The sequence below is a fragment of the Haliaeetus albicilla genome, chromosome 30, assembly GCF_947461875.1.
Source record: "Haliaeetus albicilla chromosome 30, bHalAlb1.1, whole genome shotgun sequence".
Taxonomy (NCBI): domain Eukaryota; kingdom Metazoa; phylum Chordata; class Aves; order Accipitriformes; family Accipitridae; genus Haliaeetus; species Haliaeetus albicilla.
Genome location: NC_091512.1, coordinates 285319 through 311694, shown reverse-complemented (window position 1 = coordinate 311694; position 26376 = coordinate 285319). Strand labels below are relative to the sequence as shown.

At 62.1% G+C, this 26376-nt stretch overlaps 3 protein-coding genes across 3 annotated transcripts; 1 reads left to right on the top strand and 2 right to left on the bottom strand.

The window, feature by feature from the left end:
- Positions 1-3: 3 nt before the first annotated feature.
- LOC138683005 (integrin alpha-M-like) lies at positions 4-20015 on the bottom strand. Its single transcript, XM_069774525.1, has 31 exons — positions 20011-20015; positions 15049-16112; positions 11085-11202; positions 10887-10990; positions 10728-10792; positions 10288-10402; positions 10056-10186; positions 9669-9814; positions 9422-9575; positions 8780-8930; positions 8635-8708; positions 8391-8520; positions 7182-7330; positions 6951-7091; positions 6664-6870; positions 5791-5921; positions 5547-5704; positions 4570-4724; positions 4340-4471; positions 3576-3649; positions 3337-3478; positions 2692-2799; positions 2511-2590; positions 2361-2438; positions 1420-1501; positions 1214-1321; positions 1015-1095; positions 802-915; positions 527-622; positions 299-409; positions 4-189 (listed from the first exon to the last, which is right to left on the bottom strand). The coding sequence occupies exons 1-31, from the start codon at positions 20013-20015 to the stop codon at positions 106-108; spliced, it is 4488 nt and encodes a 1495-aa protein (XP_069630626.1). The 3' UTR covers positions 4-105.
- On the top strand, positions 19920-24148 carry TACO1 (translational activator of cytochrome c oxidase I). The gene is made up of 5 exons (XM_069774599.1): positions 19920-20227; positions 21612-21718; positions 21821-21957; positions 22031-22214; positions 23836-24148. The coding sequence occupies exons 1-5, from the start codon at positions 20029-20031 to the stop codon at positions 24034-24036; spliced, it is 828 nt and encodes a 275-aa protein (XP_069630700.1). The 5' UTR covers positions 19920-20028; the 3' UTR covers positions 24037-24148.
- A 157-nt stretch (positions 24149-24305) lies between these two features.
- LOC138683051 (transforming growth factor beta regulator 1-like) lies at positions 24306-26314 on the bottom strand. The gene is made up of 2 exons (XM_069774587.1): positions 26232-26314; positions 24306-25744 (listed from the first exon to the last, which is right to left on the bottom strand). Exon 2 carries the CDS (start codon positions 25737-25739, stop codon positions 24357-24359), a length of 1383 nt encoding a protein of 460 aa, XP_069630688.1. The 5' UTR covers positions 25740-25744; positions 26232-26314; the 3' UTR covers positions 24306-24356.
- Between the last annotated feature and the right edge of the window lie 62 nt (positions 26315-26376).

Here is a 26376-nt window from a genome sequence, read left to right as displayed (position 1 = left end):
GGGCTTCCACCACTTCGGGTTTAATAAGGGGGAGTGCCTGGGGGGGTCCAGGCACCCATCAGCCCCCCATTCCTGGCAGGGGGACGCAAGATTCTGGGGGTCACCTCACCCCTGGGGGTCACCCAAGGGGGCTGTGGGGGTCCCGTCGCCTTCCATGAGCTCCTTGTAGTGGCGCTTGAAGAAGCCCACCTTGGGGGGTGGCAAAAAAAAACAGGGGGGGAAGGTGAGTCTGGGGTGGGGGAGAGGAGAATACCCCACCCCATGTGGGTGGGGGGTCACCCAGGACCCCCACCCTCACCTTGTAGAGCGCCAAAGCCACCAGAGCCAGCAGGACGAGCCCCCCCACGGTCCCCCCCAGGATGAGGGGCAGCGGGTTGGGGGTCTCCAGGCGTTCCACCTCCGTCCGCACCTACGGGAGACGAGGGTGGCCGGGGAAAGGGACCCAAAGGTACGGGACCCCCAACCCACCCCACGGACCCCCACCCCACGGACACCCCCCCATAGATTTGGGGGTCGGGGGCTTCACCTGGAGCTGGGGGTCCCTCCCGGTATTCCAGAAGCGTCCCACGTCGTAGAGGACCCGGGCCGAGCTCTGCACGACCACCTTGGGCTGGAGGGGGGTCTTTGGGGTGGGGGGGGGGGAGATGTGGGGCAGCCGTGGGGCACAGGGTATCGCCGTGGGGCGTCCCACCGCCCCCCAGGGCACCCTCCCCATCCTCGGTTTGCCCCTCGACACGGGCCGGCCGGTGCGATGACCCCCCCCCCAGACCCCCCGGCTGCCCCCCACGGCTGCCCCCTTACCGATGCCACCCAGCCCAGGGCCAGGGTCCCCCCGAGGCTGAACCCCAAGGACTGGGGGGGGTCCAGCTCCTGGAGCTGGCACTGCAGCTCCCGGCAAGCGGCCACGGTGCAGTCCTGAGTGGGGGGGGGGGACACACAGAGAGGGGCGAGGGGGTGACGTGGGGGCTGGGGAGACCCCTCCACCCCACGTCCCCGGTGGGGGGGGGCACTCACCAGTACGGGGTGCTCCCGCAGGCGCTGGGGGATGTCGGGGACCCCCGGGTGCTCGGCCACCGTCCGGCACTGCACCAGCTCCTGCTGGGGTCGGGGGGGGGATCCCAGTTCTGGGGACCCCCCACCCCCTTTCTGGGCTGTCCCCGCTGTGGGGTCACCCCTGTTTTTGGGGGGGCAGCGGGGTGGGGGGGGGTGTTACCTGGTCAGGGGTGACCTTCAGCTCGTCCCACAGCGGGGTCCCCCCCAGGGCCGTGGGGACCCAGAAGGTGACGTTGATGGGGAGACCCCTCTGGCCCAAGATCTTCACCTGCCGCGGGGAGGGGGACGGTGGGGACGGGACCCCCGGCGCGCCGGGGGGGACCCGGGCGTGCGGGATGGGACCCCTCCCTCGCTCCCAGCCCTCACCTCGTAGTGGTGGGTGACGGGGGCGCTGGTGGGGGCTCCCGTGTGGGTCGAGACGTTGACGTATTTGGTGGAGTCCGGGGTGCTGGTGGGAACGAGAGGGGAGACGGTGGGGGGGTGGGGAGGGGGCGTGAGGGGGACAGTGGGGACGAGGGAGGTGGTGGCACGTTGGGGATGAGGAACATGGGGCTGGTGGCACATTGGGGACCAGAGACGTGGGGCTGGTGGCACGTTGGCGATGAGGAACATGGGGCTGGTGGCATGTTGGGGACCAGGGACGTGGAGCTGGTGGCATGTTGGGGAGCAGAGATGTGGGGCTGGTGGCACGTTGGGGACCAGAGATATTGGGCTGGTGGCATGATGGGGATGAGGGACGTGGGGCTGGTGGCACATCGGGGATGAGGAACATGGGGCTGGTGGCACATTGAGGACCAGAGATGTGGGGCTGGTGGCACATTGAGGACCAGAGATTTGGGGCTGGTGGCACATTGGGGACCAGAGACATGGGGCTGGTGGCACGTTGGGGATGAGGGACGTGGGGCTGGTGGCACGTTGGGGTTGAGGGATGTGGGGATGAGGTACATTGGGGAGCAGAGATGTGGGGATGGTGGCACGTTGGGGATGAGGAACATGGGGCTGGTGGCACATTGAGGACCAGAGATTTGGGGCTGGTGGCACATTGGGGACCAGAGACGTGGGGCTGGTGGCACGTTGGGGATGAGGAACATGGGGCTGGTGGCATGTTGGGGACCAGGGACGTGGAGCTGGTGGCATGTTGGGGAGCAGAGACGTGGGGCTGGTGGCACGTTGGGGATGAGGGACGTGGGGCTGGTGGCATGTTAGGGACTAGAGACGTGGGGCTGGTGGCACGTTGGGGATGAGGGACGTGGGGCAAGTGACACGGGTTGGGGTCTTGGGTGGCCCGGCGAGGTGGCACCCCGTACCTGGTGAGGACGAGGAAGATGCCGTACTTCACCGGGATCTTGGCGTGTTGCACCCGGCCGCCCGGCGCCCCGTTGTTGCTGCGGCAGAGGGGTGTGATGAGGGTCACCTCACCCCCCCACCGCCCACCCTGCCCACCCCCTGCCCCTCACCTGCTGGCATTGGCCACCACCTCCAACACCCCCCCCAGCTCCGCGCCGTGGGGCACGTCCAGGCTGACGGTGAACACGACCTGTGGGACGGGACGCCTGGGCGTCAGCCCCCGACCCACCTCATGGGGGACGTCCCCAAGTGCCCCGAGCGGGCTGGGGGGGACGCGGGGACCCCCGCTACCTCGGCGCCGGGGCGGAAGATGGGGTGGTTGACGAGGCAGACGGTTCTGCGCCGCGGTCCCTCCGCCGGCTCTGAGTTGCAGTTCAGGGACACGGATCTCCTGGAGGACTGAGAACGTCCCCCGAGGGGGTGTCAGGGTGGGCAAGACAACCTGGGGGGGGGGGTCAGGGGACATCTGGAGGCCAGATGGGCTTCGGAGTGGTCTTGAGGACATCTGGAATGGTTTAGGAGGCCACATGGACTTCTGGAGGGCTTGGGGGACACCTGGAGGGGCTTGGGGTGGGCAAATGGGGATCTGGGAGGTCTTGAGGACATCTGGATGGGGTTTGGGTATCGTGAGGACAGCTGGAGAAGGTTTCAGAGACCACGTGGGCCTACAGAGGATCTCGAAGACACCTGGGGGGGATTTTTGGAGGCCAGATAGGCTTCTGGGGGTCTAGAGAACATCTGGAGAGGGTTCAGGAGGCCACATGGACTTGTGGGGAATCTTGAGGACATCTGAAGGGGAGTTGGGCATCCACGTGAACTTGTAAATAGTCTGGAGGGCGTCTGGAAGAGCTTTAGGAGGCCAAATGCACTTCTGGAGGGTCTTGGGGACTTCTGGGGGGTCTTCTAGGCTCTGAAGGATTTGGGGGGGGGAGTTACCTGGAGCACCACAGCCTTGCGGTAGGAGAGGGCCCCGGCGTGATGCAGCTGGACGGTGGTCCCGTACGAGTCCTCCCCGCGGTTGCGGAGGGTGACGGTGACGTTCACCACGTCGGTCACCCCCACCACAACGGTCTCCAGCCTGGGGGGGGGACGGGACACAGAGCGGGGTGGGGGCAGGCAGGGGCAGACCCCAGCATCCACGGGTGTCCCCTGACATGGGGAACGGGGGGACCTACCGAGAGAAGTCGAAGGAGATCTGGAGGTCGTCGACGCAGACGTTGTCATCACCGCAGTCCTTCTCGAAGGGCAGCTGAGGAGACGCCTCGTCCGTCCGTCCGTCCGTCCGTCCCCCAGGCGGCCGGCTGGCTGCCTTCCTCTCCTTCATCCTCCCATCCCTCAGCCAGCTGTCTGTCCATCTGCCCACCCACCCTGGCTCTCCTAGAGCCTTCCAACCCTCCCCATGCCTGGATGTCCTTCCACGTAGCTGGCCTTCCATCCGTCCTTGTGTCCTTCCTTCCTCCCAACCTAGCCACCTGTCCTTCTGTCCTTCCTCCCATGCATCTCTCCATCCTCCCTTCCTCCCATCTTCCCTTGGTTCCTCCCATCCTCCCTTCTGTCCATCCATCCCACCTCCTTTCTCTCCACGGATCCATCTGTCCTTCTTGCCTCTTGACCTTCCATCCATCCCACCTCCTTTCTCTCCACGGATCCATCTGTCCTTCTTGCCTCTTGTCCTTCCATCCATCCCACCTCCTTTCTCTCCACGGATCCATCTGTCCTTCTTGCCTCTTGACCTTCCATCCATCCCACCTCCTTTCTCTCCACGGATCCATCTGTCCTTCTTGCCTCTTGACCTTCCACCCATCCCACCTCCCCTTCCACCGCTCCATCCATCTGTCCTTCCACCCTTCCGTCCATCCACGCCACCCCCAACCCTACAGCCCACCACTGCTCCCCTCCAACGCCGCCGCTGCCATGGGGTGACCCCCCAAGCCCCTACCGTGCCCACGGCCACCATCACCGAGTCCTCGCTCAAGGCTGGCCGCAGCCCCCCGGCCACCCCGATGGGGTCTCCCGTGGCATCGTAGGTGAGGCGCAGCACCAGGGGGGTCAGCGTGTCCTGTGGGCACCCCTGCCCAGCACAGAGAGACGACCGTGTCCCCCACGCCGGTGCCGTGGGGTTGCGCCGCCCCCCCCGACCACCCCGCCGGGACCTTTCCCGACACCCACCGTGAAGGCGATGCCGAAGGTCTCGCACCTCTGCCCGACGCCCAGTTGGAGGGTCCCGTTGCGGACGGCGGCGCCACCGGCAAAGACGGCCCGGACCATCGCCCGGCTGGGGTCCAGGGCCGCCTGGTACCGGAGGGTGGTGGAAAGCTGGCTGCCTGCGGGGAAAGGGAGCAGAAAGTGGGCGGCCAGGGTCCCTGGCAGCCCTCCGGGATGGTGGGAAAGGGGAGGATGGAGAGACAGATGGATTTTGGAGGGTCTTAAGGACATCTGGAGGTGGTTTAGAGGGCCACATGGACTTCTGGGGGGCTCAGGAGACATCTGGAGGGGATTTAGGAGGCCACGTGGACTTCTGGAGGGCTCAGGAGACATCTGGAGGGGCTTTGGGAGGCCAGACAGGCTGCTGGTGGGTCTTGAGGACATCTGGAGGGGATTTAGGAGGCCACGTGGACTTCTGGGGGGTTCGGGAGACATCTGGAGGGGATTTAGGAGCCCACATGGACTTCTGGGGGGTTCGGGAGACATCTGGAGGGGCTTTGGGAGGCCAGACAGGCTTCTGGTGGGCCTTGAGTACATCTGGAGGGGATTTAGGGGGGCATGTGGACTTCTGGGGGGCTCGGGAGACATCTGGAGCGGCTTTGGGAGGCCAGACAGGCTTCTGGTGGGCCTTGAGTACATCTGGAGGGGATTTAGGGGGGCATGTGGACTTCTGGGGGGCTCGGGAGACATCTGGAGCGGCTTTGGGAGGCCAGACAGGCTTCTGGTGGGCCTTGAGTACATCTGGAGGGGATTTAGGGGGGCATGTGGACTTCTGGGGGGCTTGGGAGACATCTGGAGGGGCTTTGGGAGGCCAGATGGACTCCTGGGGGTCTCGAGAACGTGAGGAGGCGGCTTGTGGGGGGTCCGTGTACACTTCTGGGGGGTCTTGGGGACACCTGCACATGCTTTGGGGGTCCAGATGGACATCTAGGAGGTCTCACCAAAGTTGTCAGGGGTTTTCTTGGTGCTGAGGAAGCAGATCTTAGCCTTGGCCACTTCTCCCTTGAGCACTTCCTCCTCCTGACAGTCAAAAGCGGCCGCTGGTATCTCTTCGGGCTGGAAAGTCACCGTTACGCGGATCCTGAGCAGCGGCTGAGACCTTGTGGTGACAACCAGAGGGGGGTTGGCGGTGGCCACTCCACCCTCCAGGCTGTGGAAGGTCTCAGGTGGGTTCCCCAGGCGGACCTGAGCAGCAGAACCTGTCCCTGGGCGCCCACGGCCACGTCCGGCAGCCTGTCCCCTGTCAGGTCCTGGCCACCGCTGATGGCCTGGCCAAAATAGCGTGGCCTGCTGGAGAACCGGGCACCTGAGATGCGCTGGGGGAGACAGAGGTGCCCGAGTGGGTGAGTCGTCTCTGGCCCCCAAGATGTTCCCAGCACCTGGGACACCTACAGGAGCTGGAGGGTCTCCAGCATCCAGGACGTCTTGGGCACCTGGAGCTGCTCCAGCACGCAAGATGTCTTCATCACCCAAGACCCCTCCAGCACCCAAGACGCCTTCAGCACGCAGGGTGTGACCAGCGCCCAGGACATCTCCACCACCCAAGATGCCTCCACCACCCAGGACATCTCCACCACCCAAGATGCCTCCATCACCCAGGACACCTCCACCACCCAAGATGCCTCCACCACCCAGGACATCTCCACCACCCAAGATGCCTCCATCACCCAGCACACCTCCACCACCCAAGATGCCTCCACCACCCAAGATGCCTCCACCACCCAGGACACCTCCACCACCCAAGATGCCTCCACCACCCAGGACACCTCCACCACCCAAGATGCCTCCATCACCCAGCACACCTCCACCACCCAAGATGCCTCCACCACCCAAAGCATCTTCAGCATCCAGAACATCTCCACCACCCAGAGCATCTCCAGCACCCAAGATGCCTCCACCACCCAAGGCATCTTCAGCACCCAGGACGCCTCCAGCACCCAAGGTTTCTCCAGCACCCACCACGTCCCCACCACCCTGCACCTCTCCCTCACCCAGCAGGCACCCGTGACCTGGGACATCCCCACCCCCAGGACCAGGGGCGGCGGGGGGGGGTCTCACCTGGCTGTACTGGGAGGCGACGCCTCCCTGCTTCCCGCGGAAGACGTAGACGGCCCCGCGCTCCTCGTCCTCCAGCGGGGCCCCCACGGCCACGTCGGGCCACCGGTCCCCGTCGACGTCCCCCAGTCGAGCCACGCTGGCCCCAAAGCGCCCCAACGGGTGGCCGGGTTGTCCCTGCAGCATCTGCTGGCACTGCAACCGGCCGCCCTGGGGGGGGGAACGAGGCGCTGGGTACCCCCCCTCTGCCCACCCCGGGGCAAGGTGGGAGTGGGGTGGGGGTCCCCTACCTTCGGCCTCAGGGTGCAGACGGCCACGCGGCCCCCGCTGCCGGCCCCGTAGAACATGGGGGCCCCCACCAGCACCACCTCGGCCGAGCCGTCCCCGTCGGGGTCCAGGGCGCACAGGGACGCCCCGAAGTAGGAGCCCACCTGCAGGGAGAAGCGGCCGTGGGGCTGGCTGGGGGGGGGGAGGGTTCCCCCCTCCCCATGTCCCCCCCTTTCCCGTGGCCCCACACTTACCTGCGGCCCCGTGGCATCGGCCAGGAGCTCCCAGGGCGCCCGGGGGCCACGGAGGTGGAAGAGGAGGAGGCGGCCAACATGGCGGTAGCGGGGGGCTCCCAGCGCCAGCGCCCGCCTGCCCCCCAGGGACAGGGACTCGGCCGCGTAGCCTGGACACAGGGGGGGTCAGCAGGGGACCCTCCTGGGGGTGTCAGCGGCCCCGGGAGCCGTGAGGGGATGCTGACATCCCCAGGATCATCATGGGGGCACCAGGACCACCAGGACTTCGTGGGGGCACCAGTATCCCCAGGATCATCAAGGGGGCACCAGTATCCCCAGGACATCATGGGGGCCCAGGATCCTCATGGGGGCACCAGTATCCCCAGGACATCATGAGGGCACCAGTAACTCCAGGGTCCTCATGGGGGCACCAGGATTCCGCAGGATCCTCATGGGTGCACCAACATCCCTAGGATCCTCATGGGGGCACCAACATCCCCAGGATCCTCATGGGTGCACCAGTATCCCCAGGATCCTCATGGGGGCACCAACATCCCCAGGACATCATGGGGGCACCAGTATCCCCAGGACATCATGAGGGCACCAGTAACTCCAGGGTCCTCATGGGGGCACCAGTATCCCCAGGATCCTCATGGGCGCACCAGTATCCCCAGGACATCATGGGGGCACCAGTATCCCCAGGATCCTCATGGGGGCATCAACATCCCCAGGGTCCTCATGGGGGCACCAGTATCCCCAGGATCCTCATGGGTGCACCAACATCCCCAGGACATCATGGGGGCACCAGTATCCCCAGGATCCTCATGGGGGCATCAACATCCCCAGGACATCATGGGGGCACCAACATCCCCAGGACTTCATGGGGGCACCAACATCCGCAGGTTGATGCTGCTGATGTCCCCTGGACCTCATGGGGACACCAACGTCCCCAGAGACATTGTGAGGACACTGATGTCCCCAGGACCCTCATGGGGACGTTCACAAGGACCCGACATCCCCAGGACACCTGCGAGGACGCCACTGTCCCCGGCACGCTCACGGGGACCCTCGCCAGGGACCCATGTCCCCACAAGGCCCTCATGGGAACCCAACCTCCCCAGCCCCACACGGGGACCCTCACGAGGACGCCGACATCCCCAGGACCCTCACAGGGGACACCACCGGGACCCCGGCGGGGACCCATCCATCCCCGTCCCAGGCAGCCCGTACCCAAGTAGGCGTCGTTCATGTCCCCGGCCGCTCGGGACACGTTGACGAAGGTGGTCTCCCCGCTTCTGCCGTAGACAAAGACCCCTCCGGACCAGTCGTAGGCGCCCACCGCTCCCAGTACGGGCCCCTCCTGCACCAGTAAAGTCAGGGAGGGGGACGGCGGTGGGGGGGGAGAGCAGTCGGTCCTGCCCCGGGGACACCCCACAGGTATGGGGACGGTCTCAGGTGGCCGGGGGACACTTACGGGGGTGAGCAGGGCGCTGAAGCCCTCCTGGGCCATCTCCAACTGGAAGGAGCTGCTGTCGGCAGACTGGGTGCCTGGGGGGGGGCAGGGGTGAGCGGGGGGCACCGGCTGCCCCCCCCCAGCCACCCTCCGGCCCCCCCAGTACCCTCGATGGCGAAGATCTTGTCCTGCAGCTGGTTCTGGATGCCCTGCAGGGCGTCAAAGTTGTTCACCTGGAAGACGTGGTCCTCGCTGGGTTTGGAGGCGATGGTGCGGAGCTCTTCTACGGCATCTGGATCCACGAAGGCGCTGCCCACCTGGGGTCAGAGCAGGATGGGTGTCGGGAGGGATGGAGAGGTTCAGGGAGGGAAGGAAGGATGGGTGGACGGGTGTTTGGAGAGGGAGGGACAGACAGACGTGAATAGAATGGATGGAGATGGTTGGAGGTGGATGGATGGAGAGGTTTGGAGGTGGATGGATGGAGATGGTTGGAGGTGGGTGGAGATTTTTGGAGATGGATGAATGGAAATGTTTGGACGCGGATGGATGGAGATGGTTGGAGGCGGATGGATGGAGAGGTTTGGAGGCGGATGGATGGAGATGGTTGGAGGCGGATGGATGGAGATGGTTGGAGGCGGATGGATGGAGATGGTTGGAGGCGGATGGATGGAGATGGTTGGAGGCGGATGGATGGAGATGGTTGGAGATGGTTGGGGATGGATGGACAAAGGGATGGTTAGATGGACAGATGCGTTTGGGATGGCCAGCTGCTTGGAAGTGGATGGCTTTGGGCGTGCAGGTCCCTCACCCCAATGGCATAGCGGGTGACCCCCATCTTGTCGGCCAACGGGATGACTTGCGAGTACTCCAGATTGTCGTCATACTTCTTCCCATCCGTGATCACAATGAGGATCTTGTTGACGTCTTCTCGGGCCCCTCTGGCACGGCTGAACATCTCCGTCCTGTGCCGGGGAAGGACGAGGGTCGTCCTTCACGCCATGGCAGGTGGGAGAGGGGGGGGGTCACGGGTGGTTGAGGTGGGGGACGGGACTCACAGAACTGTCCAGATGGCAGTGGCAGTGCGGGTAGACCTCTGGCGCTGGTGGACGTGCTTCAGCAGCGCAATGGGGTCTTGGGACCTCCGGAAGGCGTTGAAGTCAAAGTGGTTCAAGACGACATCGGAGAACTGGGAGAGAGCAAACTGGGGGGGGGACAGGGGAGGGACAACGTGGACACTCACCGGTGGGGACGCGACCGCCGCAGTAGCAGCCCCCCCCACTGCCAAGAGAGCAAAGCAACCCAAACCGTCACCCGTGGCAAGGAGCCGCACGCAACGTCAGCAGAGACAACCCCGCCCCGAGGTGACACCCCCTCGCCAACCGCCATTCGAGGGGTCCCTGCCAGATTCGAGGGGTCCCTGCCAGCACCTGGGTGGGCTGTACCTGCGTGTCGGTGCCCTTGAAGCGCTTCATCACCTCCGCGATGAAGGTCTTCATCGTCGAGAAGTCATAGTGGTTGATGCTGCCCGAGCCGTCGATGAGGAGCACCACATCTGAGGAGCGCTTGGGACACTCTTTTGGGGTGAGGGGGGGACACAAAGACATCCCCATGGTCAACCAGGTCAGGATGTCCCCAACGCGTCCCTCCATACCCCCCCGCCGGTGATGTCCATACCTGGTTGGGCAGCTGGGATGCGTTGGAGCTGCTGGAGGTTGGTGTCAAGGAGGACGCAGAAGCCGTTGAGGTGGATGTTCTCCCCGCAGGCTTGGGGCACCGTGGGGCCGCACGCCTGGGTTGGGGGAGGGGGGATCCCAAAATCAGCAGAGCCCAGGATGGCGGGGGGGGCGGTACGGTGTGGGGCGATCCCCGGGGCACCACTGGAGGTGGTCATGTTTGGGGGGGGCAGTCCTCTTGAAGACCCCCCAGAAAGACCAATTTTGGGGTGCAACCTCCTTGATGGCACAGCAGAACGGCCAAATTCGGGCACAATCGCCACGATTTCACCCCAGACCGGCCAATTTCAGGGCGCAATTCCCCCCCACCATTGCCCAATTTCAGGGCAAGCCCCATCACCCCCCCCCCCCCACCCCTCACCCAAGCCCCCCCATACTCACCAGCGCCCCAGTGTCCCCAGTAGCCAGCGCTAAGCCCAGGGATGTGTTGACGGCCCCCGGGGGTCCTAGGGAGAGATGGGGTGAGACCATCCTCCTCCTCCTCCTCGGGGACCCAGATGTCCAGTTGTTGGGGGTTTTTTTTGGGTGGGGGGGGCTCACCAGTGACGGGGACCTCCTGGCATTTCCCCGAGCGGTGCCGGCATCGGTAAATCGTCCCCATCTTGTTGACGGCGCCGCGTTGCAACGGGGCACCCACAAGGACCCTGTCAGGGTGGGGGAAAAGGGGTAGAGGGAGGATTTTGGGGGGGGGGGGGGGGGGACACGGATTCCTCCCCACGTGCCCCCTCCCCACCTTACCCGCCGTCGTCGGTGGTGCCGAACTGGGCCACGGTTTGCCCGAAAGCCCCCCCGGTGTCTCCGTGAAAGACCGTCACCGTCTCCACGTCCACCCCAGAACCGCGGCAGGAGGTCAGCACTGGTTTGGGGGGGGGGGGCACACAGTGGATTCAGGAATATGGGAGCCACCCCCCCTCCCAGTAGACCCAGTCACCTGGGTGCTACCCCCCCCCCAAGAGAATCCAGGCACTCACCTGCCCCCAGGCAGGCGAGGAGAACCCAGGGCTCCATGTCTCGTCAGAAACTGGGACGGGATGACGGAAGCGGGGGCCAAAGCAGAAGTTGGGGGTGTGGGGCGGGAAGGAGAAGGAAGGGGGGGGGGGGGGGTTGGGGGGGGGAGAGGAGAGAAGGGCAGGAATTTGGGCAGAAAAAACATGAAACGGAGAGATCACGTAACGGGGGAGAAAAGGGCAAAAGAGGAGAAAAGATGGGGGGGGTACAGCTGCACAGGACGCACAGCTGGATGGGGTAGAGGTGCACATCTGGATGGGGTACAGCTGTGGGGACGGGGTGTTAAATGGTGTTGGGGTGTGGCTTGCTTGGGGGGGGGGTCACCCCTATTTTTGGGTTGTCATGGCCGTCGGCTTTCACAACCCCACCAGCCGCGGCCAGCCCCTTGCACAACGGTGGTAGCCTCAAGGTGACGTCAACTTCCCTTCCCTGTCTCCGACAGGGAGATAAGTCCACACCCCCCCCGGAAAAAGCCGTCATCTGGGCTCCCCCCCCCCCCCCAACCTCCTTCCTCTGGTGACCACGGGGGTGGGATGAGGGAGGTGGGTGTGTCCATCCATCCATCCCCAAAATTCCCATCCTTTCAATCACCCACCCCCAACATCTCCAGCCAGCCAGGCCAAAATATCTCCACCCATCCATTTCCAAACTTCTTTATCCATCTGTCTGTTGGTCCCCAAATACCTCCATCCATCCATCCATCCACCCTTCCATCCCCAAAATCCCCAAAATCCCCATCCATCCATCCCAAAACATCTCCATCCATCCATTCATCCATCCCAAAACACCTCCATCCATCCTTCCATCCCCAAACATCTCCATCCCAAAACATCTCCATCCATCCATCCTTCCATCCCCAAACATCTCCATCCCAAAACATCCCCATCCATCCATTTCCAAACACCTCCATCCATCCTTCCATCCCCAAACATCTCCATCCCAAAACATCTCCATCCATCCATCCTCAGACATCTCCATCCATCCATTTCCAAACATCTCCCTCCATCCTTCCATCCCCAAACATCTCCCTCCATCCTTCCATCCCCAAACATCTCCATCCCAAAACATCCCCATCCATCCATTTCCAAACACCTCCATCCATCCTTCCATCCCCAAACATCTCCATCCCAAAACATCCCCATCCATCCATCCTCAAACATCTCCATCCCAAAACATCTCCATCCATCCATCCTCAGACATCTCCATCCATCCATTTCCAAACATCTCCCTCCATCCTTCCATCCCCAAACATCTCCCTCCATCCTTCCATCCCCAAACATCTCCATCCCAAAACATCTCCATCCATCCATTCATCCGTTTCCAAACATCTCCATCTATCCTTCTATCCCCAGACATCTCCATCCCAAAACATCTCCAAACATCTCCATCCATCCTTCCATCCCCAAACATCTCCATCCCAAAACATCTCCATCCATCCATCCTTCCATCCCCAAACATCTCCATCCCAAAACATCCCCATCCATCCATCCTCAAACATCTCCATCCCAAAACATCTCCATCCATCCATCCTCAGACATCTCCATCCATCCATTTCCAAACATCTCCCTCCATCCTTCCATCCCCAAACATCTCCCTCCATCCTTCCATCCCCAAACATCTCCATCCCAAAACATCTCCATCCATCCATTCATCCATTTCCAAACATCTCCATCTATCCTTCTATCCCCAGACATCTCCATCCCAAAACATCTCCAAACATCTCCATCCATCCTTCCATCCCCAAACATCTCCATCCCAAAACATCTCCATCCATCCATCCTTCCATCCCCAAACATCTCCATCCCAAAACATCCCCATCCATCCATTTCCAAACACCTCCATCCATCCTTCCATCCCCAAACATCTCCATCCCAAAACATCTCCATCCATCCATCCTCAAACATCTCCATGCCAAAACATCCCCATCCATCCATCCTCAGACATCTCCATCCATCCATTTCCAAACATCTCCCTCCATCCTTCCATCCCCAAACATCTCCCTCCATCCTTCCATCCCCAAACATCTCCATCCCAAAACATCTCCATCCATCCATTCATCCATTTCCAAACATCTCCATCTATCCTTCTATCCCCAGACATCTCCATCCCAAAACATCTCCAAACATCTCCATCCATCCTTCCATCCCCAAACATCTCCATCCCAAAACATCTCCATCCATCCATCCTTCCATCCCCAAACATCTCCATCCCAAAACATCCCCATCCATCCATTTCCAAACACCTCCATCCATCCTTCCATCCCCAAACATCTCCATCCCAAAACATCTCCATCCATCCATCCTCAAACATCTCCATCCCAAAACATCCCCATCCATCCATCCTCAGACATCTCCATCCATCCATTTCCAAACATCTCCCTCCATCCTTCCATCCCAACATCTCCCTCCATCCTTCCATCCCCAAACATCTCCCTCCATCCTTCCATCCCCAAACATCTCCATCCCAAAACATCTCCATCCATCCATCCTCAAACATCTCCATCCCAAAACATCTCCATCCATCCATCCTCAGACATCTCCATCCATCCATTTCCAAACATCTCCCTCCATCCTTCCATCCCCAAACATCTCCCTCCATCCTTCCATCCCCAAACATCTCCATCCCAAAACATCTCCATCCATCCATTCATCCATTTCCAAACATCTCCATCTATCCTTCTATCCCCAGACATCTCCATCCCAAAACATCTCCAAACATCTCCATCCATCCTTCCATCCCCAAACATCTCCATCCCAAAACATCTCCATCCATCCATCCTTCCATCCCCAAACATCTCCATCCCAAAACATCCCCATCCATCCATTTCCAAACACCTCCATCCATCCTTCCATCCCCAAACATCTCCATCCCAAAACATCTCCATCCATCCATCCTCAAACATCTCCATCCCAAAACATCCCCATCCATCCATCCTCAGACATCTCCATCCATCCATTTCCAAACATCTCCCTCCATCCTTCCATCCCAACATCTCCCTCCATCCTTCCATCCCCAAACATCTCCCTCCATCCTTCCATCCCCAAACATCTCCATCCCAAAACATCTCCATCCATCCATCCTCAAACATCTCCATCCCAAAACATCTCCATCCATCCATCCTCAGACATATCCATCCATCCATTTCCAAACATCTCCCTCCATCCTTCCATCCCCAAACATCTCCCTCCATCCTTCCATCCCCAAACATCTCCATCCCAAAACATCTCCATCCATCCATTCATCCATTTCCAAACATCTCCATCTATCCTTCTATCCCCAAACATCTCCATCCCAAAACATCTCCATCCATCCATCCTCCAACATCTCCATCCATCCATCCTCAACATCTCCATTTATCCACCCACCCCAAAACATCTCCACATCTCCCTTCCTTCATCCATCCATCCATCCTTCCTCCTCCTCCCCACAGCCCCCAGCCAGAAGCCCCCCACCCTGGTGCACCCCCGAGGTACCTCTCCGGTCCTCTGGTCCACCGAAGGTCACCGATAGTTGGGGACGAGGCATGGGACAAGCTGTCACCAGACGCCGCTTTGGAGGAACCCCTGTTCCGGTGACTCAGGGTCACCCGCCAACACCTCACTCTCATCTTCCCACAGGCATTTCGCAACCGTCTGCCTCGTCACCCTCAAATCCCACCGGTGACCCGCAACGATTGGCCAACGTCTCACCCCACCCTTCAAGCAGCGTTGAGGAACCATCAGCTGCACCACGCCTGATCCACTTGGCTCGGAGAAGAAGCTTTTGGGGGACGTCTTCCTCCATTGACCCATGACCGTTGGCCAACATCTCATCCCACCCATCTGACCAGCATCGTCTGGGTCCCCGTAGCCCTTTGGGATTGTCCCATCGTGGTGGAGAAGAAGCTTCTGGAAGAAGACTTCTTGAAGACTTCTGGAAGACTTCTGGAAGACTTCTGGAAGACTTCTGGAAGAAAACTTCTTGAAGACTTCTTGAAGAAAACTTCTTGAAGACTTCTTGAAGAAAACTTCTTGAAGACTTCTTGAAGAAGATTTCTTGAAGACTTCTTGAAGAAGACTTCTGGAAGACTTCTGGAAGAAGACTCCTGGAAGAAGAATTCTTGAAGAAAACTTCTTGAAGACTTCTGGAAGAAGACTCCTGGAAGAAGAATTCTTGAAGACTTCTGGAAGAAGACTTCTTGAAGATTTCTTGAAGACTTCTTGAAGAAGACTTCTGGAAGATTTCTGGAAGACTTCTTGAAGACTTCTTGAAGACAACTTCTTGAAGACTTCTGGAAGAAGACTTCTTGAAGACTTCTTGAAGACGATTTCTTGAAGACTTCTGGAAGAAGACTTCTTGAAGACTTCTGGAAGACTTCTGGAAGACTTCTGGAAGACTTCTGGAAGAAGATTTCTGGAAGATTTCCAGAAGAAGACTTCCTGAAGGTTTCTGGAAGAAGACTTCTTGAAGGTTTCTGGAAGAAAACTTCTTGAAGGTGACTTCTTGAAGACGTCTTGAAGAAGATTTCTTGAAGACTTCTGGAAGAAGACTTCCTGAAGACTTCTCGAAGGTTCACCTTGAAGATGAAGCCCTCGGAGCGACACGGGGTGGCGTGGGGTGGGTTTGGGGACAGGATTGGGGTGACAGGGTGGGGTGGAGAACTGGGCGACGCCGCGACATGGCCACAGCCGCGAGGGGCTGGCAGCCGCGACGGGATGGTAGCCGCCGGCCGTTTGGGAGCGCGGGGACGCGGCCACGGCCCAGGGTGACAGCGGGATGCTGGCCACCGAACGGTCGGCGTCGTGGGGACATCGCAGGATGCCAGGGTGACACCGTTAGGATAGCTATAGGGTCTATAGGGCCACCCTACAAGTGCTATAGGGTCTGCGCAGCCCCCCCACACTCTTACAGGGTGTACAGGGACACCCCACAGCCCCTCCACACTCCTACAGGCTCTATAGGACCCCCTACAGCTGCTATAGGGTCTGCGCAGCCCCTCCTCGCTCGTACAGGCTCTATAGGACCCCCTACAGCTGCTATAGGGTCTGCGCAGCCCCTCCTCGCTCCTACAGGCTCTATAGGGCCACCCTACAGCTGCTATAGGTTCTGTGCAGCCCCCCCATGTGCCTGCAGGGTCTATAGGGCCACACCAAAGCTGCTATAGGGTCTGTGCAGCCCCCCCCACACTCCTACAGGGTCTACAGGGCCACACCAAAGCTGCTATAGGGTATACGCAGCCCCCCCCATGCTCCTACAGGCTCTGTAGGGTCACCCTACAGCTGCTATAGGGTCTGCGCAGCCCCTCCTCGCTCCTACAGGGTCTATAGGGCCACCCTACAGCTGCCATAGGGTCTGCGCAGCCCCCCCACGCTCCTACAGGGTTTATAGGGCCACCCTACAGCTGCTATAGGGTCTGTGCAGCCCCCCCATGCGCCTATAGGGCCACCCTACAGCTGCTATGGGGTCTGTGCAGCCCCCCCCATGCACCTACAGGCTCTGTAGGGTCACCCTACAGCTACTATTGGGTCTGTGCAGCACCCCCACACGCCTACAGGCTCTATAGGGCCACCCTACAGCTGCTATAGGGTCTGTGCAGCCCCCCCCCACTCCTACAGGGTCTATAGGGCCACCCTACAGCTGCTATAGGGTCTACGCAGCCCCCCCACACTCCTACAGGGTCTATAGGGCCACACCAAAGCTGCTATAGGGTCTGTGCAGCCCCCCTACAGTCCTACAGGGTCTATAGGGCCACCCTACAGCTGCTATAGGTTCTGTGCAGCCCCCCCATGTGCCTGCAGGGTCTATAGGGCCACACCAAAGCTGCTATAGGGTCTGTGCAGCCCCCCCCCACTCCTACAGGGTCTATAGGGCCACACCAAAGCTGCTATAGGGTATACGCAGCCCCCCCCATGCTCCTACAGGCTCTGTAGGGTCACCCTACAGCTGCTATAGGGTCTGTGCAGTCCCCCCACACTCATACAGGGTCTATAGGGCCACCCTACAGCCCCTCCCCAATCCCACAGGGTCTATAGGGCCACCCTAAAGTGTTATAGGGTCTACACAGCCCCCCCATGCTCCTACAGGCTCTATAGGGTCACCCAACAGCTGCTATAGGGCCTGCACAGCCCCCCCCCCAGCTCCTACAGGGTCTATAGTGCCACCCAACAGCTGCTATAGGGTCTGCACAGCCCCCCCCCAGCTCCTACAGGCTCTGTAGGGTCACCCTACAGCTGCTATAGGGTCTGTGCAGCCCCTCCTCACTCATACAGGGTCTACAGGGCCACCCTACAGCTGCTATAGGGCCTGCGCAGCCCCCCCACGCTCCTACCGGGTCTATAGGGCCACATCAAAGCTGCTATAGGGTCTGCGCAGCCCCCCCCACACTCATACAGGGTCTACAGGGCCACCCTACAGCTCCTATAGGGTCTACGCAGCCCCCCCATGCGCCTATAGGGTCTATAGGGCCACCCTAAATTGTTATAGGGTCTGTGCAGCCCCCCCCACGCTCCTACAGGCTCTATAGGGTCACCCTACAGCTGCTATAGGGTCTGTGCAGCCCCACCCCCCCCCGCTCCTACAGGGTCTATAGGGCCACCCTACAGCTCCTATAGGGTCTTCGCAGCCCCACCACACTCCTACAGGGTCTATAGGCCACACTACAGCTCCTATAGGGCCTGCACAGCCCCCTCCCCACACTCCTACAGGCTCTGTAGGGTCACCCTACAGCTGCTATAGGGTCTGCGCAGCCCCCCCCCACTCAAACAGGGTCTATAGGGCCACCCTACAGCCCCTCCCCAATCCTACAGGGTCCATAGGGCCACCCTATAGCTGCTATAGGGTCTGCACAGCCTGCCCCCCCCGCTCCTACAGAGTCTATAGGGCCACCCTACACCTGCCATAGGGTCTGCGCAGCCCCCCCCACACTCCTACAGGGTTTATAGGGCCACCCTACAGCTGCTATAGGGTCTGTGCAGCCCCCCCATGCGCCTATAGGGCCACCCTACAGCTGCTATAGGGTCTGTGCAGCCCCCCCATGCACCTATAGGGCCACCCTACAGCTGCTATAGGGTCTGTGCAGCCCCCCCATGCACCTATAGGGCCACCCTACAGCTGCTATAGGGTCTGTGCAGCCCCCCCATGCACCTATAGGGCCACCCTACAGCTGCTATAGGGTCTGTGCAGCCCCCCCCATGCACCTACAGGCTCTGTAGGGTCACCCTACAGCTACTATAGGGTCTGTGTAGCACCCCCACATGCCTACAGGGTCTATAGGACTCCTTACAGCTGCTATAGGGTCTGTGCAGCCCCCACACACTCCTACAGGGTCTATAGGACTCCTTACAGCTGCTACAGGGTCTGTGCAGCCCCCCCCCACTCCTACAGGGTCTATAGGGCCACACCAAAGCTGCTATAGGGTCTGTGTAGCCCCCACACACTCCTACAGGTTCTACAGGGCCACCCTACAGCGCCTCCCCAATCCTACAGGGTCTATAGGACTCCCTACAGATGCTATAGGGTCTGCGCAGCCCCCCCACATGCCTACAGGGTCTATAGGGCCACCCGACAGCTGCTATATGACCCACGCAGACCCCCACGCTCCTATAGTGTCTACATGGCCACCCTACAGCTGCTATAGGGTCTGTGCAGTCCCCCCAGACTCACACAGGGTCTATGGGGCCACCCTACAGCCCCTCCCCAATCCCACAGGGTCTATAGGGCCACCCTAAAGTGTTATAGGGTCTACACAGCCCCCCCATGCTCCTACAGGCTCTATAGGGTCACCTAACAGCTGCTATAGGGTCTGCACAGCCCCCCCCCAGCTCCTACAGGGTCTATAGGGCCACACCAAGGCTGCTATAGGGTCTGCACAGCCCCCCCCCCATGCTCCTACAGGCTCTATAGGGTCACCCTACAGCTGCTATAGGGTCTGTGCAGCCCCTCCTCACTCATACAGGGTCTACAGGGCCACCCTACAGCCCCTCCCCAATCATACAGGGTCTATATGCCTCCCTACAGCTGCTATAGGGCCTGCACAGCCCCCCCACGCTCCTACAGGGTCTATAGGGCCACACCAAAGCTGCTATAGGGTCTGCGCAGCACCCCCACACTCATACAGGGTCTACAGGGCCACCCTACAGCTCCTATAGGGTCTGCACAGCCCCCCCATGCGCCTATAGGGTCTATAGGGCCACCCTAAATTGTTATAGGGTCTGTGCAGCCCCCCCCATGCTCCTACAGGCTCTATAGTGTCACCCTACAGCTTCTATAGGGTCTGCGCAGCCCCCCCCATACTCCTACAGGATCTACAGGACCCTATAGGGCCCTCCAGCACCGCCCAGTTCCCTCCAGTACCGCCCAGTACCCTCCAGTACCGCCCAGCACCCTCCAGCACCGCCCAGTACCCTCCAGCACCGCCCAGTACCCTCCAGCACCGCCCAGTACCCTCCTATCGATCCCTCCTCCCTCTTCCCTCCCCTCTTGCGGGGAAGGGGGTGGGCCCATGCAAATAAGAGCCTTGACGTCACCTTCCCCCTCCCCTATGGGGGGGGGGGTTGGGCGTTACCCAGCATCCTTTGCGATCGACAATGGTTGAAGCGGGGGGGGGAATGTTTTGGCTGCTCAACGCTTGAGTCCGTTGGGGAACGTTGGGGGTCCAAGAGTTGGGGGGTCGTCCCACGTCATCCACCCAATCCCCATGGCAGCCGTGGGTGCCCTGGCACTAGCCCGATGGCCTCGGTTGGTAGCCACCGGCCGCCCCTTTCACCTTGGGTCGCCGCCGTCCTGTGCCGGCCACAATCGTTGGTCCAAGGTGAAGAACGTCAAGGGTCCGCGCGACGCCGCCCGCAGTCGCCTCTTCCAACGTCTCAGCCTCATGCTGCGTATCGCCGCTCGCGGTAGGGACCTACCGGATTCCTCTGCCGCGCCCCGATCCCCGGCACGGTGGTCCCCAGGGTGGGGGGATCCCGGAGGATCTTCTGGGTTTGGTGGGATCCCAGTGGGTCTTCTGGGGTTGATGGGATAGCAGCGGGTCTTCTGGGATCCCGGCGGGTCTTCTGGGGTTGGTGGGATCCCAGCGGGTCTTCGGGGGTGGTGGGATCCCGGCGGGTCTTCTGGGATCCCGGCGGGTCTTCTGGGGTTGGTGGGATCCCAGCGGGTCTTCGGGGCTGGTGGGATCCCAGCGGGTCTTCTGGGGCTGGTGGGATCCTGGTGGGTCTTCTGGGGCTGGTGGGATCCTGGCGGATCTTCTGGGGTTGGTGGGATCCTGGCGGATCTTCTGGGGCTGGTGGGATCCCGGCGGGTCTTCTGGGGCTGGTGGGATCCCGGCGGGTCTTCTGGGGCTGGTGGGATCCCGGCGGGTCTTCTGGGGCTGGTGGGATCCCGGTGGGTCTTCTGGGGCTGGTGGGATCCCGGCAGGTCTCCTGGGATCCCGGCGGGTCTTCTGGGGCTGGTGGGATCCCGGCGGGTCTTCTGGGGCTGGTGGGATCCCGGCAGGTCTTCTGGGATCCCGGCGGGTCTTCTGGGGCTGGTGGGATCCCGGCGGGTCTTCTGGGGCTGGTGGGATCCCGGCAGGTCTTCTGGGGCTGGTGGGATCCCGGCAGGTCTTCTGGGATCCTGGCGGGTCTTCTGGGGCTGGTGGGATCCCGGCGGGTCTTCTGGGGTTGATGGGATAGCAGCAGGTCTTCTGGGGCTGGTGGGATCCCGGCAGGTCTTCTGGGGCTGGTGGGATCCCGGCGGGTCTTCTGGGATCCCGGCGGGTCTTCTGGGGCTGGTGGGATCCCGGCGGGTCTTCTGGGGCTGGTGGGATCCCGGCAGGTCTTCTGGGGCTGGTGGGATCCCGGCAGGTCTTCTGGGATCCTGGCGGGTCTTCTGGGGCTGGTGGGATCCCGGCGGGTCTTCTGGGGCTGGTGGGATCCCGGCGGGTGTTCTCAGATCTCCCCCACTCTGGATCCCTGAGGCGGGGGGGGGGGTGGTCCTCATCCCTGGTGCCCCTGGGATCTTGCAGCCCAGCAGATCCCCTCCGCCAGGATCCTGGAGGTCCCTCACCCCCCCCAGATCTCCCCCTAGGATCTCTCCAACCCCCCCCCATCTCCCCAGGTTCTCTTGGGGGTTCTCCAGGATCCCAGAAGTCCTTCCACCCCACAGACCCTCCCGGCTCCCCCAGGATCTCACCGTCCCACAGACACCACCCCCCCCACCAGATCCTCTGGGATTTGGGGAGGGTCTCTCCAGCCCCCCCCCCACCCCCCAAAATCCCAACCGTACCCCCTTTCACCACAGAGGGGGGTCCAGACCCAGCGCTCAATGCCCAGCTGGCCAACGTGGTGGAGCAGTGCCGGGCGAAGAACATGCCCAAGGCTTCCATCGAGGCGGCCATCCGTGGCGCGGTAGGTCCTGGGGGATTTTGGGAGGGGAACCGGACACGGGGCGGGGGGATCAAGCCCTCCAAGATGGCGGGGGGGGGATCCCTGAGCCCCCCTCTGCTCCAGGAGAGATCGGCGGCGGCGGCAGCCCGGCTGCTGTATGAAGCCCGTGGCCCCGGTGGCTCGGCTCTTCTCCTGGAGGTCCTCACCGATAATCCCCGGCGGAGCCAGCACGATGTCCGGGTCATCCTCACCCGTCACGGGTCAGTCTGAGGGATCCGGGCCAAGAACCCGGTTTGGTCAATCCAGGGCTGAGTCGGTTACGGTTGCCCGCAGGGGAACGCTGGCAGAAGGGGCACGACACGGCTTCGAGCAGAAAGGGGTGGTACGCGTGGGGCCACGGGACCTTCGGGGCCAGCCCGTCTCTCTGGAGGCGGCACTGGAGGCAGCGCTGGAGGCCGGGGCCCAGGACGTCTGCCCGGATGAGGAGGAGGAGGAAGAAGAAGAGCCAGCGCTGAAGGTGGGTGAGGAGAGAAGAGTTTGCCTGGTTTCAGAGCGGACGGGGTGGTCCTCTTGATGCCCCGGCTGCTCTTGGCCGTTGCCTGGCCACTCTTGGCCATTTCTGACCACCCAAGACCATCCCTGACCACCATTGGTTGTCCCCAGCATTCTTGACCATCCCTGGCCTCTCTCAGCCATCCCTTGGCCATCCCCAACCGCCCTTGGCCGTTCCTTGACCATCCCCAACCACCCTTGGCCATCCCTTGACCGTCCCTGACAGCTCCTGACCATCCCCGACCGCCCTTGGCCGTCCCTTGACCGTCCCCGACCGCCCTTGGCCGTTCCTTGGCTGTCCCTGACAGCTCCTGACCGTCCCCAATCGCCCTTGGCCATCCCTTGACCATCCCTGACTGCCCTTGGCCGTCCCTTGGCCGTCCCCAACCGCCCTTGGCCGTCCCCGACCACCCTTGGCCGTCCCTTGACTGTCCCCAATGGCTCCCTTGACCGTCCCTGACCGCCCTTGGCCATTCCTTGACTGTCCCCAATGGCTCCTGACCGTCCCTGACCACCCTTGGCCATTCCTTGACCATCCCCGACCGCCCTTGGCCGTCCCTTGACCATCCCCAATGGCTCCTGACCATCCCTGACCGCCCTTGGCCGTCCCTTGACTGTCCCCAATGGCTCCCTTGACCGTCCCTGACCGCCCTTGGCCATTCCTTGACTGTCCCCAATGGCTCCTGACCGTCCCTGACCACCCTTGGCCATTCCTTGACCATCCCCGACCGCCCTTGGCCATTCCTTGACCATCCCCGACCGCCCTTGGCCATTCCTTGACCGTCCCTGACTGCCCTTGGCCATCCCTTGACCATCCCTGACTGCCCTTGGCCGTTCCTTGACTGTCCCCGACCACCCTTGGCCGTCCCTTGACCATCCCTGACTGCCCTTGGCCATTCCTTGACTGTCCCCGACCGCCCTTGGCCGTCCCTTGACCATCCCCAATGGCTCCTGACCGTCCCTGACTGCCCTTGGCCATTCCTTGACTGTCCCCAATGGCTCCTGACCGTCCCTGACCACCCTTGGCCATTCCTTGGCCGTCCCCAACCGCTCTTGGCCGTCCTCGACCACCCTTGGCCGTCCCTTGACCATCCCCAATGGCTCCTGACCGTCCCTGACCGCCCTTGGCCGTCCCTTGACTGTCCCCAATGGCTCCCTTGACCGTCCCTGACCACCCTTGGCCATTCCTTGACCATCCCCGACCGCCCTTGGCCATTCCTTGACCGTCCCCAACCGCCCTTGGCCATTCCTTGACCATCCCCGATCGCCCTTGGCCATTCCTTGACCGTCCCCAACCGCCCTTGGCCACCCCTTGACCATCCCTGACTGCCCTTGGCCATTCCTTGACTGTCCCCGACGGCCCTTGGCCGTCCCTTGACCATCCCTGACTGCCCTTGGCCGTTCCTTGACTGTCCCCGACCGCCCTTGGCCGTCCCTTGACCATCCCTGACTGCCCTTGGCCGTTCCTTGACTGTCCCCGACCGCCCTTGGCCGTCCCTTGACCATCCCCAATGGCTCCTGACTGTCCCTGACTGCCCTTGGCCGTCCCTTGACCGTCTCCGACCGCGACTGGCCATTCCCCACAGTTCATCTGCGAGACCTCAGCCCTGCGGAACGTGCGAGAGCATCTGGAGGCCTCGGGGCTGCGCCTGCTCTCGGCCGCCATCGAGTACTTGCCTCGGGACCGGGTGACGCTACCGGAGGGGACACGGGAGCAGGCGGAGCACCTCCTCCAGGCCCTTGGTGAATGCCCCGACATCGTCCGTCTCTACCACAACATCCAATAGGAGATGGGGGGGGGCGACCGTGGCCCCACCAATTGGGGACACGTTCCCCCCCCCCCCCCCCATATCTTGTTCCCATCCCCGCGATGACAATAAAACCCTGTGTTTGACCATGGCTTCACCTCCATAGGGACCACCACCCTCAAGAGCCCCTTCTCTGGCCCCACCCCCTTCAGGCAAAGAGGCGTGGCCAAGGGGGGAGGGCTGGGAGAACCCAGGCATGGGGGGCGAGGTCCCAGGTGCCCCCCCCCGCCCCCCCAACAAACATGGTGGCAGCGGAGGGCAGGGTCATTTATTTGGGGGACGGGGTGGGGTGGGGGGGGTCACTCATCAGAGCCGGTGGGGCTGCCAAGGAAGATGTCGGCGTAGGCAAAGGCTGGGGCGGCCCCTTCTTCCTCCTCCTCCTCTTCATCGTCCTCGTCGTCGTCATCCTCCTCCTCCTCCTCCTCCTCTTCTTCCTCCTCGTCCTCGGGGTGGAGGAAGGCCCCAGCTTCTCCTTGGAGGAGCCGGCGGACAGTGGGGTGGGTGAGGCCGAAGAAGTCGGCGCCAGCACCAGGGGCCGGTGGCATTGCCCGGGCCCGCCCCCCGGCTTCCCCAAGAGCCTGGAGGAGCCGGCCATGGCAGACATCAGGCGTGGGTCCCGCCAGCACCCTCCCAGGCTCATCCTCCGACACGATCTCGCAGCGGGGACCGGCCACGATCCGGCAGGTGTACAGGCAGCGGCGAGCCGGCCGGCGGGTGCTGGTGAAGAGGCGGGTGCTATGGAAGCCCAGGGGCAAGATGGCCCCCGGCCCCAAACCACCAACACCCAGGCTGTGCACTGTCAGAGGTCCCAGCGCCAAGGGCAGAGTCAACGTCCCACCGCGCCGGCGGGGGGGTGGCCTTAAGATGGCCGCCGGTGGCCCAGCCGGGCTGGAGGTGTCCTCAGGTGGTCTCAAGATGGCCGCTGGCGGCACGTCCAACTTGGGGCCGCCTCTCGGCCCGTTTGGCCTCAAGTCGTCTCTTGGGCCGTCCCGCGGCCCCGCTGGCCTCAACCCATCTCTTGAGTCATCTCTTGGGCCGTCTCTCGGCCCTGCTGTCCTTGAACCGTCTCTCGGCCCGTCTCTCGCCCCATTGGACCTTGACGCGTCTCCTGGACCATCTCTTGGTCCATCTCTGGAGCCAGTTGGCCTCACCCCGTCTCTTGACCCAACCGGCCTTGAGCCAGTTGGCCTTGACTCATCTCTTGACCCAACCGGCCTTGAGCCACTCGGCCTTGACTCATCTCTCGGTCCATCTCTTGGCCCAGTTGGCCTCGGCTCGTCTCTTGGCCCGTCTCTTGACCCGGTTGACCGCGCCCCATCCCTCGCTCCATCTCTTGACCCAGTTGGCCTTGACCCCTCTCTTGACCCCTCTCTTCCTCCAGTTGACCGTGCCCCGTCTTTCCCTCCGTCTCTTGACCCATCGGCCCGGGACCCGCCACGGCGAGGCCGGCGGCCGGTGACCTCACCGGTGATCTCCTCGGGGCCGGCCATCGCCCGGAGTTGGAGGAGCCGGGTGAGAAGGAAACGGCGCTCGTCCCGTGCCCGTAGGCACTTGGCCTCCAACCGGGCCACCTCATCGCAGAGGGCCCCGTTCTCGAAGACCAGCGCCCGCGCCGCCCGCCGCAGCCGGCTGTACTTCAGGCGGTACCGCTCCGCTGGGCGCTGCCGGGGTCCCTTCGGCATCCTGCCTGCCCAATTAATCCCAACAATAAATTAATTCGTCAATAACAATCATCAATAACCAATCAGCCACGCTCGGGTCAGGTTCGGCCGGCGAGAAAATTAATTGCAGCTCATCTCCGTCGCCACGTCGATCGCCATCACCGCATCGGGTTCAAGAATCGCACCGGGCGCCCTGAGTTGCAATTAACAGCAATTAGTTCCACGGGCTGCAATTCGCGAATTTCAGCGAATTTCAATTCTTGCGGTGAGAGCTCCCGACTTGAGTCGCGACCAAACGCGATGGGGTCGATGGCAGCGACTGGATCGCGATTAAACGCGATCGCGATTAAACTCAACCGCGATTACGCTTGAGCTGATCGCCGCCGCCCTTAATTGCAGCGCTAATTGCCCCACCCCTCTCACGCCCTGCCCCGCCCCACCCCACCCCCACCCCACCCTCCCAGCCCCTCGAATTGGGGTGAAATCCGGCAAATTTGAGGTTCGCCGACTCACCCGGCGTGGAAGGGGAACCAAGAGGTCCGGGAAACAGGAGGAAGAGGAAGAGGAAGTGGGGGGGCAGGGACAGGAAGAGGGGGGGAGGGCGGAGGGGGAAGCTCGGGGGGGCTCCCTCCGCCCCGCCCCTCCCCCCCTCCCCGTG

Bases quoted from the DNA above. Each gene is read 5' to 3' on its own strand.
- LOC138683051 (XM_069774587.1), bottom strand. From the start codon at position 25,739: ATGCCGAAGGGACCCCGGCAGCGCCCAGCGGAGCGGTACCGCCTGAAG.
- LOC138683005 (XM_069774525.1), bottom strand. The intron at 7,331-8,390 runs GTACGGGCTGCC...CCCTGTGTCCAG, and splicing joins CATGAACGACGCCTACTTGG to GCTACGCGGCCGAGTCCCTG. The intron at 623-801 runs GTAAGGGGGCAG...CCCACCCCAAAG, and splicing joins CCCTGGGCTGGGTGGCATCG to ACCCCCCTCCAGCCCAAGGT.
- TACO1 (XM_069774599.1), top strand. From the start codon at position 20,029: ATGGCAGCCGTGGGTGCCCTGGCACTAGCCCGATGGCCTCGGTTGGTA. The intron at 21,958-22,030 runs GTCAGTCTGAGG...GGTTGCCCGCAG, and splicing joins GTCATCCTCACCCGTCACGG to GGGAACGCTGGCAGAAGGGG. The intron at 22,215-23,835 runs GTGGGTGAGGAG...CATTCCCCACAG, and splicing joins AAGAAGAGCCAGCGCTGAAG to TTCATCTGCGAGACCTCAGC.